General features: G+C 63.8%; 2 protein-coding genes across 5 annotated transcripts; one reads left to right on the top strand and one right to left on the bottom strand.

The window, feature by feature from the left end:
• The first annotated feature begins 23 nt into the window (after positions 1 to 23).
• LENG1 (leukocyte receptor cluster member 1) lies at positions 24 to 4,202 on the top strand. Its single transcript, XM_045987335.1, has 4 exons — positions 24 to 385; positions 1,302 to 1,481; positions 2,032 to 2,294; positions 2,851 to 4,202. Exons 1-4 carry the CDS (start codon positions 254 to 256, stop codon positions 3,122 to 3,124), a joined length of 849 nt encoding a protein of 282 aa, XP_045843291.1. The 5' UTR covers positions 24 to 253; the 3' UTR covers positions 3,125 to 4,202.
• CNOT3 (CCR4-NOT transcription complex subunit 3) lies at positions 3,101 to 16,326 on the bottom strand. Of its 4 annotated transcripts, none has more exons than XR_006816160.1 (18): positions 16,078 to 16,326; positions 12,368 to 12,445; positions 12,184 to 12,251; positions 11,871 to 11,945; positions 11,664 to 11,753; positions 11,387 to 11,515; positions 11,194 to 11,289; positions 9,954 to 10,176; positions 9,718 to 9,851; positions 9,360 to 9,416; positions 8,449 to 8,830; positions 8,249 to 8,372; positions 7,545 to 7,743; positions 6,090 to 6,189; positions 5,797 to 5,995; positions 5,314 to 5,529; positions 4,621 to 4,746; positions 3,101 to 3,454 (listed from the first exon to the last, which is right to left on the bottom strand). XR_006816160.1 is itself a non-coding variant. In XM_045987331.1 (18 exons), the coding sequence occupies exons 2-18, from the start codon at positions 12,390 to 12,392 to the stop codon at positions 3,356 to 3,358; spliced, it is 2,259 nt and encodes a 752-aa protein (XP_045843287.1). In that variant the 5' UTR covers positions 12,393 to 12,445; positions 16,078 to 16,326; the 3' UTR covers positions 3,101 to 3,355. The 4 variants fall into 4 exon arrangements, 3 of the variants coding, with proteins under 3 accessions (XP_045843287.1, XP_045843289.1, XP_045843288.1); XM_045987331.1 differs by having other exon boundaries at positions 5,397 to 5,529; XM_045987333.1 differs by having other exon boundaries at positions 5,397 to 5,529; positions 9,954 to 10,173.
• Positions 16,327 to 17,672: the final 1,346 nt, after the last annotated feature.

Raw genomic sequence — 17,672 nt, 5'->3', positions numbered from 1 at the left:
CAGCTGCCGCGTCCGGTAGCTTCGCGGCGGGGACACGTGACGGGCTCGGACGCTTGATAAGAGGCGGTCGCTAGGCTACGCCAACCCCAGTTCGACATCTCAGCCAATAAGCTGTCGCTACGGACTTGGAGGGGCGTGGCAGTCAGCCCAGAACCAATCCGTGACTGCGGCAGGAACCACAGGGAGGGTCATCCTCTCGCCAATAGGAAGTATTCGGAGGCGGGCCTGCCCTTCGGTGGACGGCTGAGACGCCATGAATATCTTGCCCAAGAAGAGTTGGCACGTCCGGAACAAGGACAATGTGGCCCGCGTGCGGCGTGACGAGGCTCAGGCCCGGGAGGAGGAGAAAGAGCGGGAGCGGAGGGTGCTGCTTGCTCAGCAGGAGGTAAACCCTGAGTGCAGTCGGGCGGGGCTCCGGGGCCGAGCGCGCAGGCGTGTGGGGAGGGGCCGGAAGCTGGGGTGGCGCGCAGGCGCGCTGCGTCCCGTGAGGCCGGCGGGGCTGGGCGCAGTTGAAAGCGCTGTGTCTCACGTGTGCGGACTCCGCCTCCCCATCTCCCCGGGCCAACCCCCCCCACGCTGCGCCCCCCCCCCCCCCCGCGCCTCTCCCTTGCCCAGGTTTTCCCCCACTCGCGTCGTTCGCGAGGCCAGAGTGCCTGGCACAGGAGGGGCTGGTGAAAAAAGGAATCCTTGCGAAGTTCAAGGAAACTCGGTCCCATTTAGTTTGCCTGCGCAACCTCCCTGTTGAGCGCCTACTGTATGCTTGCAGAGCGCCTGACCTGCGGCCTCTCAAGCACCATTCGAGGTTGGAGCGGCAATGTCCCGCCTGTGCAGAGAAGGGGGGATGGCTTCCGAAGGGCCACGACGGTGGGGCGAGCTCCCTGCCGTCCCCCCGGGGCTTACGGTGCACCTGCTAATCTCTAGTTTGCAGTCCTTTGTCCAGTCCGGCCCGGAGGTGGTCTGGCTTCTTGAAATTAGCTTTTGTCAATAGAGATTGCTCGTCGTCTCCGGGACGGTGACTGGGAGCCCTACCTGTAGTTCCGGTCGCCTGCGCCCCCGTTTTGGGCTGCCTTCACAGCTGTTTTGATCGTGTCACCTGAGGCTGGGACCCTTCTGGTTGACAGAGAGACAGCATACAAGCCCAGGTGTCGCCTCCTTCCTGTCTCTCCTGTCCATGTACTCTTCCTTACAGCCCCCAGCACCAACACTGGGGCTCCCTCAGATGGACTTTCAGAACCCGTCTCCCAGCTCTTGGAGTCCCGTCTAGGTTCTGCATGCTCTGCCTGTAACTGTCTTTTCCGCAGGCCCGCACAGAATTCCTGCGGAAGAAAGCCAGGCACGGGAGCTCACTCCCTGAGCTCGAACCAGCAGAGGCGGGAGCCCTGGGTTCTGGCCCTGTAGACCTATTTCGGGAGCTGCTGGAAGAAGGGAAAGGGGTGACCAGAGGCAATAAAGAGCACGAGGAAGAAAAGCGACTGGAGAAAGTAAGCTGGCCCCCAACCTAGTCAGTCCTGGGGTAGCCTGGGGGTGACTGACGGGAATAGAGTTGGGGGGATGATGAGATGAGCTCAGTATGGAATACGGCACTCAGGGGCTTGGAAGTGGGTGCTGGAACCCCCTCCCCGCCCAGCTATGGGACTATTAGGTACAGACCCCTTGACCCGACAAGGCCCTCTAGGGTTTGGGGGAGGGTTAAGGAGCTCTTTCAGTGTCCATCACCTCACCTGCTGTCAGGGATTTCTGCCAAACTCTGATCTTGCCTTTGTCTTGCCTCACTCCTTTATTTTGTCAGCTGCTTTCAGGTTTGTCTTCACATTATCTCCCCAGAGTTGTCTGCCTCCGAACCCTAAAGCGCTGTACCCCATCCTTGCCCGATGCTTGTTACTGCCCAGGGCAGGAGCCCCACCTGTCCTTAACACATGGCTGGGCTGACTCATGCTGGTTCTGCCTGTCCAGGAGCCTCACGTGTCCTGTGGTCACGTGGAGGGCTCCCCGCGGGGACATCCTCATCTCCCTAGTTTCTGTCTCCCTTAGGAGAGGCAGGAGAAAGCTCTGGGCATCCTGACGTACCTGGGCCAGAGTGCAGCGGAAGCCCAGACTCAGCCACCTTGGTACCAGCTCCCCCCGGGGCGAGGGGCCCCCCAGCCTGGCCCAGGTCCAGATGAGAAGATCAAGAACCGCCTGGACCCTCTTCGGGAGATGGAGAAACATTTGCAGAGGAAGCGGCGGCACAGTGGAGAGGACGACGGCCGTAGCATGAAGGGAAAGGGGAGGCCTGAGAAGCAGCGGCCGGAAGGGTAAGCAAGCTGGGCTGGCCTGTGGGCATGAGGATGGGCTGCGCGGTTGAGGCCACTCTCTGCATGCAGTTTTGGGACCCTGACACAGCAAGCCTGCTTTCCTGAGATCCCCAGGCAATGTTCAGTCCGGAGTGGCCGGTGGCTTCTGGGGAGACACTGCGGGAACAGGACACCCAGCCTCGTTTTGAGTTTTCTTGGTGTTTCCATGCAAAATAATGATAAAATCATCCGAGACCTAAAGCTTTCTGGGGTCTAGAGTTTGAGAGCCATGGGGTCAGCAGGTTTGTGTCCCCAGCAGGACAAACCCCTGAGCAGACAGTTGGGTTGTCCACAGAAGGGGAAACTGAGGCCTGGGTGTGCTGTTTCAGCTGATTAACAGGGAGCTTTCTGGACCTAGAAAGGCACTGACTGTAAAGGGGGGTGACGGGATCCTTGTGTGCAGCGTAAAGCCAGCTTCCCACCCCCAGGCCTCACAGGCCAGAACATCTGCTGCGGGGCAGGGGTTGGGGGAGTGTTCCACGGCTATGAACTTCCTGACCTGACTCCTGTCCCCTAGGCCCCCATCCCTGGACCAGCTTCGAGCTGAACGTCTTCGGCGGGAAGCAACAGAACGGGCTCGTGCAGAGGCCCTGCTGGCCCGAGTCCGAGGCATGGCCCCCCAGGAGGACCAGCCTGAAGAGGAGGCAGATGAACGGCGGAGGCGGTACAACTCCCAGTTCAACCCCCAGTGGGCCCGGCGTCCCGCCAGCAAGACCCACGTGCTCACTGACTCCTGCGGGGACAGGAGAGGCCGTAGCTGCCAGCCGTCATATAAAACTATTTATTCATAAATATTTTCCAAAATGAAAATAGGTTTACCAAAAAATGTCCCTCACTGGGGAGGGGAGGAGGGGGCAGCCCTCGCCCCCGGAGCCCCCAGGGTGGGGCTGCTTCCTGGGGGAGAGGGCTGCCCCTGGCCTGGGGCCTCCCCCAGTCTTCCAGGGCAGGGCCCTCGCCTGGGCAGGGGGTGGGGGTCAGCATGCGGGGGGGGGGGGCGGGGAGGGTGGAGGAAGGGGCCGGTGTCACTGGAGGTCCCGGTCCTCCAGGTAGCGGTACTCAAAGGTGAAGCCTTCCTTCTTCCGCTGGCCCCACTTCTCGTAGTCAAAGTAGATGTAGGTGCCCTGGCCAGGGGAGAAGGCGGTCAGTGAGTGGGCGAGGAGGTGCAGGGGCTCTGGGCTGCACCGACAAAGGGGACAGATCTCAGGGCCAGGGAGGTGCCTGCATGCACAGGCCGTGTCCCTCCACCCTCACCAGGCTCTTCTCGGGCAGGGTTCCTGCTCTCCTGCCCCCGTCGGAGGGAACAGGGAGGTGCGGAGAGGCCCCAACTGGGCCTCCACCCCAGGCACGTTTACACAGTGTCTGTGGCTTCTCGGATGGCTGTGGCGTGAGAGCCAGAGCTGGTGCTTGGTGCCCAAGCTGGGTCCTAGCATTTAGGCATTTAGTCTTCACACAACCCTGAGGCCGTTACCCCATCCGAGAGAACGGAACAGGCTCAGTCTACAGCCAGGCACGCTGTTGGGACAGATGTTTTATTGGTGACCGTGGTGGCGTGGTATTTCTGAAGGAGGGAGGCCTTGATGGGCACTTGGAGGAGTGCGCGGGCCCAAACCAGGACGGGACAGGGAGTCTGGTTAACGGCTGAGAGGACGGGGAAGGAGGCTGGGTCTGCATGACTGTCTGAAATGCTGCAAGGAAGCTGAAAGAAGAGAGGGGAGAGGACCGAGCTCCCGGAGGACACGGCTTTGTTCAGTACTTGGCCTTGGGCAAGTATTTGGTGGAATTGGGCAAATATTTGGTGGAAGAGACCAGTATGGAATATGGTGATTCAAAGTTACTGGAAACGAAATACACGCCTGATACCTGACCACAGAGCAGTCGTCATTAAGTACTTACACGTCATTAACTCAGTCCTGGTAACAGCTGCACACAGGGTGTGGCAGCCCGTGTTTGCATGTGAGGACAGGGAGATAGGTCCAAGCCACAGGCCCAAGGTCACCCAGCTCGGGCTGGCTTCAAACCCAAGTGGGGTGCAACAGGTGGGGGGTTCTGGTTAGCGGCCCCCTTCATGTGTGCTGTGGAGCCCCAGCTCTGCTGGGTGCTGGGCGACGGGTCGGGGAGCGGCCCATGCTCCCAGGTGGGAGGCAGTGTGCACGGTGCGGGCCCAGCAGCTACGGGACCACTAGGAGCCCATGGAGGGGAGAAGATGACAGGGGGCCCCGTGGAGCACAGGGCCCGAGGGCCCACGCTGGGGGCAGGGGGTGGGCGGGGCACAGGGAGGGGCCCTCACCTGCTCAAACTCGTCGGTGATGGTCTTGGGCTCCTCATGCCTCTGGAACCACATCATATACTTGGTGTGGAATCGCCACGACTGCTTCTTCAGGGCCTTGGCTGCCAGGTACTGCGCCTTCGTGCCCTGGAGGAGGAAGTGTGGAACCGGGGCTCAGAGGGCCCCCACACTGGTAGGGGCAAGGGGCACAGGTCCTCAGGGCTGACCCTGGGCCCCGCCGTAGGCTGAGGTGGGGCTGGACAGTCCCCTTGCAGAGGGACTGGGGCATGGAACCTACCACTGCTGGTCAGCGGGTGTAAACCGCTCAGAGCAGCTTCGAGAAGAGAAACTACTGCGTGCTGAGAGCGGAGGACGGGTAGTTGGAAAGTTTCCCCTGGCAGGACTGGGAGGGGGAGCTTGTCACGACTCCCTGGGGTCATGCAGAGGGGACAGTTCCCTAGTGGCCTCCAGGGGCCGGCAAGACTGCACGGGGATGGACACTGTGGGCACAGCCGCGGGCGGCTGGAGTGGGGCTGGGGCTCCCTGGTCCCCACAGGGGACCGACCGACTTGGCCCTCGACCTCAACACGGACATGTCTGTGCTGAAGTGTAGACAGGGACGGGTGTGCCTGGTGGGGGGAGTGGGGGGCAGGGAGGGCAGGACTGGGGGATGGGGAGGGGGTGCGGTCCCGGTGGCCGCAGTGGGGCACCCACCTCACCCCTCCAGCCCGAGGGGGGACAGCGGCGGTGGCGGCGAAGCCGGGGGGCCCGAGGCTGCCCCGGGGGCCCTGCTGTACCTCCAGATAGTAGAAGATGAAGAAGAGCGTCTCTGTTGACAGGCGCTGGTAGAACTCCACGGTGTCCGAGTGTGGGGGTGGCATCTGGTGGTGGTAGGGGGGCGTCGGGCAGGGGTTCCGGGGGAGGTACTGCCTGTGGAGGGACAGGAGGGTTGGCGGCTGTGCCTGGTAGGCCCTGTGGTCCGTAGACTGGATCATAGCCACGACCTGCCCTCCCACGCCCCACTGCTCAGGGGCAAGGTCTCCGGCACCTGGTCACCCCCACCCCAAGTGCCTCAGACCCCCAGCTCTCATGGACAGCCCCGAGTCCAGCACCCGGCCTGACCTTGTGTCCCGGGACCAGGGGACCAGGTCCCTGCCTGGGCCGCCTCCCACACGCCCAGGGGTCCCGGCGCCTCACCGGATGCGCTCTGAGTCTGAGGGGTGAGGCATGTGGTGCCAGGCGGCCTCCTCCATGGCCTGCTGGTACAGCTGTTCCTTGGTGAGGGGCACAGGCCCCAGCGGACACACGCCCAGGGACAGTGGGATGTTCACCTCCGACAGCTGCAGGGGCGGCTGCGCGGAGGCCGGTGGGGCAGACGTGCTGCTCAGGATGATGTCTGCGGGGGGCATGGGGCCAGGCCCTTTGGTGAGGCTGGTGGGGGGCCCGCCCTCCTGCTCTCCAGCCACCCCCCGCCTGGCCCGGACCCGCACCTCGCTCGGTCAGGTGCAGCGCTGGCACAGGGTCCTCGATGCCGGAGCTGATGGCTGCACGCTCCGCCATGGACTTGAGAGAGCTCAGGGGCTCCGGGGCCTGCGGAGAGAAGAGTGCTGGCACCACGCCCCACGTCCTCTGGTGGGCATCGGGCCAAGGCCACCGGCGTGAAGAGCCCCGCTGCCACCCCACCTAGTGGGGAGACGGTGCGGACATGGGGGCGGGCGCAGCATCCGAGGAGCAGCTGTTTGCTGGGGCCCCTACTGTGCTGGACCACGATGGCGCCGCAGACCAGACCCCGGGGCCGGGAATACTGGCATCCACACCCCCACCCGGCTGCCCAGGCTGCTACACTGCATGCACCCCACCACCTGTCCAACTGGCACAGGGCCGTGGGGCAGTCTCCTGGTCCCAAGGCGTCCCAGCTCCTCGCTGGTGGACAGGCGGGCCCGCAGGCAGTGCTGCCTGCCCAGGCCTCTGTGCTGCCTCCCGATCGCCCCGTCCTCGCGCCCCTGCTCCTCACATCCCCCGCCCCCCATGCTCTTCTCAGTGGCTCCAGAGGAACTGGTCCAGCCCCATCCTCTGTCCTTTCTCCACTCCCAAGCCAGCACGCCCCTCTTCCTCAGAAAGACACACTAAATTTCCTGTCTGTGGTACCTCAGAACTGCGTGCTTACTCTGGGCCCCGCACCGTCCCCAGGGCTTCAGTGTCCTGTCATACCAGAGGTGCGAGAGGGAGCACCTGCTTTGTCCTCAGAGAACGCCACGCAAGACGTGGGCCCAGACTCTGACACGGCAGAGCTAAGATTAAATGCAGGCCTAGAAAGTCAGTCCCACGTCCTGCTCCCCTTTCGGACTCTGGCAGGACCCCACTGCCTCCCCAGGACACCCGACCACCCTCGTGGCCCTGCAGCCTGCCTGTGCCCCACCTCCTGTCTGCAGAGCCCTAACCCAAGCGTTCTCCGCTCCAGCGGCAGCCCTCCTGTAACCCCGGCACGAGAGACCCAAGAGAACCACCCCTTCCTCCCTCAGCCTTTCCTGACCCTGGGACCCCCACTGCTCCCAGCTCAGGTCTCCCTGCCAAGGCCTTGCTGGGCCATCCCCCAAGTCTAAGGCACCTCTGTGGGTCCACGGCACCCGCTGCCCCCAGTCCCATGCAGTCCTGGTTGGCTTCCTATAGAGGAGGTGGGACCTGGGTGTGCTCACCCAGCACAAAGCATGGCCCAGAGTGGATGCCAGTGAAGGGAAGAGGACAGTGAGCTGGAAGGTGGGGTGTGTGCAGGAGCAAGGGGACACGGGGACAGAGAGGACGGTGGGAAGCCAGAGCACAGGAGAGAGCTGCAGAGTGCAGGATGGTGCAGGAGCCTGGGGACCAGGCGAGGGTGCAGGGGGTGGGGGTGGCTGGCAGACCCGGAGGAAGGGGACAGCACATGTGCAGGGAAGCCTGAGGCCCACCTTGATCTCTGGGGCGGTGGTGAACTGCGGAGGCCCGTTGAGCAGGGCGCCGGCCGCCTTGGCCTCACTGAAGCTGGGTGTCGGGGAGCTGGGAGGGTTCACAGGAAGTGGCACCAGGAGGCTGGGTCCCCCCGTGTTGTTCCCTGAGCCTGGAGCCACACCCCCAGCTCCCGCTGAGGCTGCCGCACTGGGTTCTTTCCTGGGAAGGAGGGAGGAGGAGAGGGCTCAGAGAAAGGAGGCCTTGGCGAGTGGGGTACGAGTCAAACCTCTGCAACGGTCTATGGACGGGGCCGAGGGAGGTCAGTGTTCCACCCACAGGACGGTTCGTCTCAGGCAGATGCCCCCTGTGAGGTGGCCCACCCAGAGCCTGGCGGTCAGGCAGACCCCGGAAGGTCTTCCCTGTGTCCCTCGGACGTCACGGTCTTTCTGGGGGCAATCTTCTGAGAAATGGGGACCCTCTCGAAAGGTCTGACCTGAGAACTGGACGAGCAGCTCTCAAGGGGAGTCGGGCGGGTATAGGGCAGGCTCCAGACGGGGGACGTGAAGGGACTCTAAGAACAATCCCGACTGCCCGAGAAATGTTTTAAAACGTTCCAAAGGGTCAAGCTAAAGGACTGATGGATACCATGTCCTGGGAGGAAAGTGGGGACACGACACCCATCCAGGTGGGCAAAGTCCTGGCAAAGGCAGGGGCAGACACTCACGAGGTGCTGGGAGGTGGGTTGTGGGGGCCCGACGGGGGGCCCAGAGCCTGGCTACTGGCACTGCTGCCCCCACTGCTGCCAAGAGCCACCTCTGCCGGGCTGTCCGCCACCACTGAGCTGTAACCTGGGGGCAGGAAAAGGGCATGAGAACGGGTTGAGCACGCCAGGACCCACCCCGCCCCCCCACAGCCCCCACTTACTGGTGGCGCCATTCTGCTTGCCAGCGCCTCCGCCTCCGCTGCTGTTACTGCCGCTGCCACCGCCCCCTCCGCCGCCGCCCCCTCCCCCACCAGGCTGGACGCTGGGGGGCCGGGGCTGGGTGGTGCTGGACCCGCTGGGGGCTGGCGGGGCCACAGCCTGGGCGTAGGGGGCAGGGGTGCCTGACCCGTGGCTGGGAGCCGGGCTAGCCTTGGGGCCCAGGGCACTCGTGGGCGCTGCTGGGGTGGAGGCCCCGTTGTTGCCGGAGGCAGTGCTCAGGGCGGAGGCGGCAGGCGGGGGGCCGGGTGGGTAGCTGGGCGGCACAGCCGGGGACGGAGGGTGCTGGCTGCTGTGGACAGGCTTAGAGCCATTTTTGGCTGGAGACTGCAAGTGGGAAAGAAAAAGGTCAGGCCCCACTGGGCCAGTGGGTCTGCTGAGACCCCTGCCCCAAGCGGGGCCCCACCGTCCTTGCAGTGCCTGGCTGCCCCTAGCCGTCCCCTCCCTTGACCTTACCCTCAAAGCTTCCACCACCATCTTGACCCCTTAAACCACTCGCACGCATTCCCGCCCACACCCAGCTTCCCACATCCTGCACGGACACCTCCCCACGGCAACCCACAGGGGAGAGACAGGACAGCAGCTTTGTCCTCAAGGGAAGATCAGCTGGAAACAGCTAACAGTCCAAGAGAAGGAAAAGCAGCCTGAAACAGGCCAGTGGCTCTGAAGGTCACTGAAAGGCTCACAGAAGTAACTGGAAGGGCCGCTGATGACCAGTCCCCAGAAGGCAGCAGGGACACGCCCGCCACCCAGCAAGGTCCTGAGAAGCCCCCCCTTCCCCTCAGGCCCTCCCAGCAGGCCACTCCTTGACGCCCTGGTTCAAGAACATGCTCCTGCACTGGGAGATCACACCCACCTGGCTGACTTCGCTATCCGTCGAGCGTCCCCTTTTCTTGTCATCTTCAGAGTTTTCCTGAGGTGGGAGAGGTGCCGCACAAAACCGGTGTGAGCTCGAGGGCACCGGCAGACAGGCCCACCCCAGAGGCCCACTCCCGATGCCCCCTGGACCGCTGTGGGGCCCGTTTCCTGAGCCTCACTGGGGAGCCAGCACCGCGCCAGCCTCCCGCAGCCTGGCGCCTGCTCTCCTCAGGGACTCCAACCCTCAATCCCCGGCCTGTGCCGCACGCCTGGCACCCACCCTCAGGGCCCGCACCCAGGACACCGAGCCCCCACTCACTCCATTCCCTCTGGTCCCCTTTGGGTCACCTCCTCACCGTGGTGCAGTTGGCCGGGCTGGGTGGGATGGGCGAGCTAGAGGTCGTGGAGGTGGGTGTGCTGCTGGACTGGTTGAAGATCTCGTCCTCCATGTGGCTGTGGCTGGGCGGGGAGGTGGCGACCAGCGCCTGTGCTGTGGGGGCAGGGAGAGGCAGGCTTGATAGGCTGGGACACCACACCCCCCCTCCCCCAGGCCCTCACTGCCCCGCGCCCGCAGGCCAGCCCTGGGCCTCACGAATGTCCTCGAGGTCCAGGTCGTCGTAGAGGAACTCGTTCTCCTCAAAGTCGGGGTCCTGGGACGAGTCGACGTAGTACTCGACGTCGTCCTTGATCTTGCGGATGGCGTCCACGAGGATGGAATCGTTGTCCAGCATGCGCAGGATGGTCTCCAGCATGCGTACGTGGTAGCGGTGCTTCTCGATGTGCCGCTTCAGGCCTTCGATCCGGTCCTGCTTCTGCTGGCGAGCCCAGGGCCAGGCTCAGGGGCTGCAGGGCACCTACCCAGGCCCCTTCTGCCTCCACAGAACCTGTCCTCAGTCCCCGACCCCCGCAGAGACCCAGAGGCTCCGCTCTGGCCCCTCCTGCCGTAAGCCGTGTGGAGTCAGTCTGTGCCCCACCCCAGCCCCTCAAGGACACCCAGCTCCCGCCCAGACACCTCGGGAAACTTCCAAAAAAAACCAGAAAGCCTTGTGCTCCTACCCCACGGCCCCCTGCAGCTCCCGGCAGCCTGGACCTCGACACTGCAGCCCACCCCACCCCCATCTGCTCTAACCGCACCCGTAATGATGCCTGTTTGCAGGGAGCCGGCACCTCTGTCCTCACACAGCCCACCCTGTGCACACACCCCGAGGGAGACACATTCAGCAGCTTAGCTCCTGGGCTCTCCAGGCCCCAGCCCTGGCCAAGGCCTCAGTTCTAAATCCCCTGCCCCCTCCACAATGACTTATTCTATCTCTCCTCCAGGCTCCGGCTTCCCAAACCCCTCAGAGGCTCAGACCCCGAAACCGGGCTCATTTCCCACTGCCCCGCATCCCTGGACCCCAGACATCTCCATTCCCTATGTGTCCTGTGCCAACAAGTACATGTGCTCTGCATCCCCCTGAACCCACACTCTACGACCCCGGAGTTTCAGCATCTGGGCCCCTAGATCTGGCTTTGCCCCAAGACTGCTCTTCTCAGCACAAATGAGCCTCGTCTCTCCCTGCTGCCTCAGGACCTGGGCCTTCTCAGAGCTAGGATGCCAAGGCTTCAGCCCTCAGACCTCCCCACCCCGTGCAGCCAACAGCTACTGTCACATCAGCGACCCCGGCAGAACCCAGCATGTTACCCCAAACTGTTCCTCATTTCCAGGGTGCCACTGCTTACCGACGCTGGACCCAAGACTGGTTCACCAACATGGGTCACCCCCAGTGGCCGCTAACCCCCGACTCGCCCCAGCCCGTCTCTTTCCCCCGGGCGCAGGGTCCCCCACTCACATCCTTGTCCCCCTTCTTCTTGCGTGTCTGCACGGACAGCGACTCCACTTCACTCTCGAACTGGTCCACCTGCATGTTCAGGGTGTCAATGGTGTTCTAGGGGAGAGGGCGAGCAAAGGCAGGTGGTCAGCCAGCCGTCCCCACGGATGCCCGGGATCAAGGCCTTGAGGCCCCCTCCTCTTCTCTGACTCACCGTGAGCCACTGGCCAACCTCCTCCTTCTCCTTCTGGGCAGGGTCCACCTTCTGAGCCAGGCCCAGGCCCTCTTTGCTATAGGCTTTAGTCTTGGTCTCTCGCTCCACAACTTTGAACCGTTCCATTTGCTGCGGACAGCACAGGTGGCAGGAGGTCTCAGCCCGCTGCCTCTTCCCTTCCCCCCGGGGGCAGAGAAACCTTCCTCTTCTCGGGACTTCTGGGGACCCAGGAATCAGCCTCCTCCCACCTCTCAGGTTCCAGGCTCTGGGCTCCTACCGTCTCAATGAGCTTGCGGTTATCTATGAGCTGCCTCTTGTCCTTGATCTCGTTGGACGCTACCCATGTCTTGATCTGGTCCCTCAGCCGCTGCAGGTGGAGGAAAAGCGAGACAGTTCCACCGCCTCAGGCCCCGGGCACGGAGGCCGCCAGCCCCTCCTCCCTCCGCCCTCAGGACACAAGAATCCAGGCCCCTAGTCCCCTCACTTGGAGCTTCTTAATCTCCTTCTTTAGGTCAGCCTCATACTTTTCTTTCTGGTTCGCGTTGGCTGCATTGTGGAGCTGAGGGATGAAGAGAGCCCAGGCATCAGTGTGGGACTTGGGACCCTCGTGCCCACTCCAGTGGTAAAACTTTTCTCCTGGGGCTGGGGACGCCCAACCCCCACCCCAGTCCATCTCAGAGCTGCTGCTTAGGTCCTCAGCACCTTTCCCCTTTCCCTGGCCTACACCCACAGACTCGAACCTCGTCCTGTGCTCTCCTCCCCGGAGACCCAGATCTTTAGGGTCCTGTGCCCTGTACCTTCTGCCAGATATCTTCAAACTGCTCCACGCCCTCGGACACCTTCTTGAGGCAGCGATCAATCTCACCTGGCCGGGGACGAGAGAAGGCTGTGAGCACCCTGCCAAGGCAGCAGGCATCCGAGGAAGACCTCTGAGGACAGTGAGCATGTGGCTACACAGGCAGCAGGCGAGGAGACCAGTACCTTGGAGTTTGCGCTTGTCCGCCATCTTCCCTGCCCTATAGATGCAGGCTCTTCATACTCTCCTGGAGACGGACGCTGCTGAGAGAAGGAAGGGACGCGTGTTTATTCCCTGGCTGGTCCAGACACAGAGACATGAACGAGGCTGGGAACGGGAGGGTACATGGCACAGTAAAGGGAAGACGCATTTACTATCTGATGACAGAGACGAGGCCGAGTTCTACTTATGCTGCCCCGACAGCCCACCACGGGGGTCTGAGTTCTCTGGAAGGTTGCTGAAACGAGGAACCAGATGTACTTTTTCCCAGGAAGTGAGAAATTCCTAGAGCGTGGAACACCTTCTCGCAGATGACGCTCTAGATGATTTAAAGCAGGAAGCAGCCAAGTACCGCTTGGGGGGGCCAAGCACCACCCCATGGCTGGGTGCGGGGGGGAGGAAGGCCCACAGTGGGGCAGGGCACACAGGTGACTAGAATCCTAACACCGGAGAGGTGACCCCTCAGACAGCTCAGAAGATGAAGAGTGGGAAGAAGAGCCAGACGCTGTCTTGTTTAAGAACTGTAGGAGACAGGGTGGGAGCAAGGGGAGATGGGAAGGGCCTGAAGTCAGGAAGAGCTAAACACACCCATCATGTCAGCTGGGTCCCAAGCAGAAGAGGGCCCTACACCACCAAATTTATTCCACAGCAGTCGCTCAAACACGGGGGACAACCCAACCCAAAGAATTAGATGTATGGGGGCAGAAGGCATCACCCCAGAGAGGGCCAGGAGAGTGAAAGGGGACCTCAGCCGCGAGAGAGCTGTCTGTGCACACGAAGGAGGTACCAATCAGATGTGATGGTGACACAGATGCGGGGAAACGTAAGCCACCAGAATGTGTACCCAGAAGTACTTAGAGAACGGGGCGTCTTCACCCTGAAGTACATGCAGCCCAGAGAAAACCAGGAGCTCTGGCCCAGGGAGAAGCCACAACTTAGAGTCTGATATCAAGATTGGGGGTGGGGGTGCAGTAGCCTTGCAGAGGGGTTAGGCCAAGGGGACTCGTGCACTGCCCAAGGTCACCCCCCAGAGAGGGGGTCTCTACTGAGAAGCACAGCTCCCTGAGAGAGGCCCAGCGCAGGCTGCCCCAGAGCAGCTTTGAGGACCAAGAGCCTCAACCCAAAGGGAGGCCACACCAAGAGGGTCCCCACCCACAAGAACAGTCCCGTCCAAAGACACTTTCTGCAACAGAAACGTTCCGTATCTGGGCTACCTGTGCCCCTGAACGCTGAAGATGTGGCTCGTGCACAAAACAGTGGACCTTTTTGTTTTTCCTTTGGTTACTTCACTGCAGGTGGCTAGCAGCTACTGACAGGACGACCAGAAGTCCTAAAGCTGGGTGTACCAGCCCCCTCCACAGGAGCCCATTCTGAATGGTGGGGAGAGGCTAGGGCACTAGACTGGAGGGAGCATAAATCTCCAAGGGCCAACCGAGACAATGGCTACACCCTGGGCCCAGGGCCAGCTGACATACCGAGGTGGGGCCCAATCCCCACACAAGGAAGATCCCAGCTTCGGGAAGGAGAGGCAGCCAGTGGCCCAGAGGAGATGCGAGCCGAAACGGGGAAGAGCCTTTGGCCTGGGCACTTGGGAGAGGGCCAGGACCCCAACACAGAAATGCCTCTTACTGCCCCGAAGTAGGTACAAGGATGCGACACAGGACCTTGCGCTGCCTGCCTCCAGCCCAGAGGACTCCTACTTTACAGCCCTACACAAGGCACGCCACGTGCAGGGGTCGGGTCACCTAGCTCAGTGGAGGAGGTGATGCCCCCAAGAAGGGAACAGACGGAGGCAGCAACAAGCCCTCATGGAGTTGGAGGCACAGGGCCAGGGGAACAAGAGCCCCAGCCCAGGGAGGTGAGGCTCGAAGTGGGGAACAGCTCAGGCCCAGGGAGAGCAGCACGGGATCTGCAAGAGGCATCACGGGCCCAGCTGGGCGCTGCAGTGGACAGCAGCCTTCGCCACAGAGGTAACAGCCCCTCCCTCTGAAGAAAGATCCCCCCACCCCCAGCAAAGGACCAGAGAGAAACATGGAGCTTAAGCCTTGAAGTGAAGGTACAAGCACAGAAAACAGGGCTGGCCCCTATTGCTCCTACCCGGTCCACCAAAATCTCCCAGGGGAAGTAACCACAGTAGGCTCACCCTGAGACAGGGGGCATCTCAGAAACCCCAGAGCCTGCTCGCTCACGGCAAGGGGTCTCAAACAGAACCGAGGAACCGGGGAACCCTGGCCAGGAGGCTTCACCAGGTCTCGTCCCCTCAAGGCACCCATTCTAGGTGCGGGAGGGTGATCAGTCTATCAGACCCACAGGAGCCAAGAGCCGTTTCAGTCAGGGGCCCAGACAAATGAAAGACAGCCCCCGAAACCTTGGCTGAGGGCAGAGGGTGCAGTCACAGAGACTTGAGGACACCAGGGCAGGGAGACAGAAGGCTCAGGCCTGGGACCCAAAACCAGGTGGTCCTAACCCTGAGGGCTGTCATGGCCTCTGGCAAAGAGGCCTTACGCCGGGGCAGGAGGGCTGGCAGTCGGAAACCCAGGAGGCTTCTGCTGCCGCCGTCCCACAGAGCCCCGGGACTCTGGGAGAGGAACATGTTCGGGCCTGGGGTGCAGGTAGCTGTGTCCCCACTGGGAGGCCCAGTACCCAAGGCGGGGGTCTGGGAACCCCAGCTGGGAAAGACTACAGCAGAGGGACAGTGGCGACGTGTCTCCGTGAAATATCGAGCACCCCCTCGGCTGGGAGGGATAGAAGCCCTAGAGCCACGCAGGGAGACCGCGCAAGAGAGCAGAAGCGTCAGTCTGGGCGCCGCCAAGGGCAGGACCCTGCGCCTGGGGGAGGCAACCCCGACGGTGCTCCCTGACCCCGGAGCAGAAGGCGCACCCCAGCCAGCTCAGTCCGCACGTCCCAGGGCCAGGAGGCCTTAGCTCCCCGGGTTCCAACTGCGTGCGAGGGGGGACGCGTGAACCCCGGACCCCCGGCAAGCGCCGGCGTGACCGGGGGCGCGCCGCGGGCAGCGGGGGGAGGCGCCAGCACGCGCACACCCACGGGCAGGGGCGGCGTCTGGGGGAGGCAGGGGTGCTTGCACGGCCCACGGCGGACCTCGGCTGCGGCACCGAGCAGGCAGCGGCGCCACGGCGGGGGGCCCTGCGCCCGACACAGCGCTCGTGAAGTGGGAGTGACATCACCCGGCCCGGCAGAGCGGCAGCCCGCGTCCCGAGGCGGGCCGGCACCCCTGCCCGCCCCGCAGGCGCAGCGGCCCGGGCCCCGACTTTCCGCTGCAGGGCAAACTTTGGCGGAGCCCGGCGGGCCGTGCAGGGGGCCGGGCCGCGGGGCAGGTGGGGGGACAGAGACGCCCGCCCCACCTGCGGCCCCGGCGCCTACGGGGGGCTGTGGTCCGGCCGCCCGCACCGACGCGGAGAGGAGCGGCCCCGCGCGCCCGCACCCTAGCGGGAGGGGACCTCCGACGCGGCCGCGGGGCGCGGAGGAGGGCGCGGGGGCGGGGGAGGGAGGCCGGCGGCGGGCGCCGCGGCCGCCCCTGCCGGGAGCCCGCGCCGGGGGCCGGGGGGCCGGGGGGCCGGGGGGCCGGGGGGCCGGGGGCGGCCATGTCGCGACAGACGGCGGTGGCGCCGGGGGAGGAGGGGAAGGGGTCCGGCCCAGTCGAGCCTGACGCTCTCACCACAGGAGCTGGCGCCGCCGCTGAGGAGCGTATCGCGACAGGCGGGGGAGGCGAGCGCCCGCCGCCTTTTTCTCGCGCCCCGGGCCCGGGCGCTATCGCGATAGCGGCGCGAAGCGGAAGTGGGGTGGGGGGAAGTGGGCCCGGGGTTGTTCTGACGACGGGGTCGGGGCTCAAGGGAGGCCGCGGCGTCTGCCGATGGCTCCGCGGAAGCTGACCGGGCCCGGTCCAAGATGGCGGCGGCGGAGGAGGCCTCCCCTCCTCTCTTCTCGTCTCTGGCGCCGGCCCGCCCCCGAAACCCGAATATAGGCCTATGATTGCTCCTGTGGCCTGTCGCTCTTGCCCCTCGGACGCCCCCTATTGGTCCTTGGCAGGATGCAGCCGGCCTCCTCTCGCCGATTGGGCAATCTCTCCAAGGCGCGGCGTTCGATTGGCCTCCCGCGCAGGCTGCTAGGATTGGCTCAGGTTTTCTTCCCCGCTCCTCCTCCTCCCCGCCTCAGGGCACAACACGCCAGCGCGAGGACCCGTGCGTCAATCAAGAGGCCACTGTCGTGCTGATTGGATACACCCGCCCCCTTCTCCTAAACCAATTGGCCGGGGGGAGGAGCTAGGCTGACCAGGGGCGGGAAAACTTTCGTCAAGTTTACAGCCGTTTGTAATTGGTTGTGAGGGGATATTCTGCCCTGAAGCCATTGGTTGAGTCCGGAAGTGGGTGGGGAAAGCGGAGGAAGGCATGGCGCGTGGGCGTGAAAGGCCGCACACTTAATGAGCGGCAGACAAGTGCCTTCCCGGCGGGGGCAGAGCGGAGGTCGCCTGCCAATCAAATTCGCCCTGGGGCCCCCCCCGGAGGGAACCGGTCCCCTCGGTGGCCCTGCCTGCTGCCGTTCCCCCTGGCCGGTGTAGAGGGCAGCCTCCCGCGTTCCTCGTGTCCCGGCTGCGCCGTGTCCCAGCAGCTGGCCTGTGTTGGGGACGGGTCTGGGACCCGGTCCTGCGGGAGGGAGGGAGCAGTGCACGTCGCCCCACGTCGCTCGCGCCTGCACGCCCGCGGGGGTGGGAAGGCTGCAAGGAGGTCCTACCCCCTGCACGTCCGCGTCCTTGGCGCTGGCACGACGCTGCAGAAGGCGCTCGGGGGATCCCCGCTCTCCCACTCTGGCGCCGCTTCCGTCACTCCGGGATGATTCGGGTGTGCTCTCCTGGGGCTGGCCTCCGCAGGAAGACAGGAACTGTTTGCTGAACGAGCGAACGAGTGAATGCGAGGGGACTTGCCGCTGACGACTCCAGGGTCAGACGGTCAAGATGGGAAGGTGGATGGAGGGAGGATGCACCGGCATCACAGGGTCCACCTGGCCCCGGGGAGGAAAGCCTGGAGGTCGGCACTGCGACACCCTTCCCTGCGTGATCCCCATGCTCACTGGAGTTCAGAGAGTCTCCTCTAGAGCACCGCTCCTCCCAAGTGCGAACCCTGGCTGGGGCAGGGCCTCTCACACACCCGGGAACCGTCTGAAGATTTGTTAAAACGCAGATTCTGACTCAGGAGGTCCCAGGTGATGCTGATGCCACAAGGATTCAGAGCAGTGGTTCTCAAACTTGCCTGCCCC

The sequence above is a fragment of the Meles meles genome, chromosome 19 (genome assembly GCF_922984935.1).
Source record: "Meles meles chromosome 19, mMelMel3.1 paternal haplotype, whole genome shotgun sequence".
NCBI classification, from domain to species: domain Eukaryota; kingdom Metazoa; phylum Chordata; class Mammalia; order Carnivora; family Mustelidae; genus Meles; species Meles meles.
Note: the sequence above shows the minus strand (reverse complement) of the source record. Positions and strands in the feature narration are given on the sequence as shown.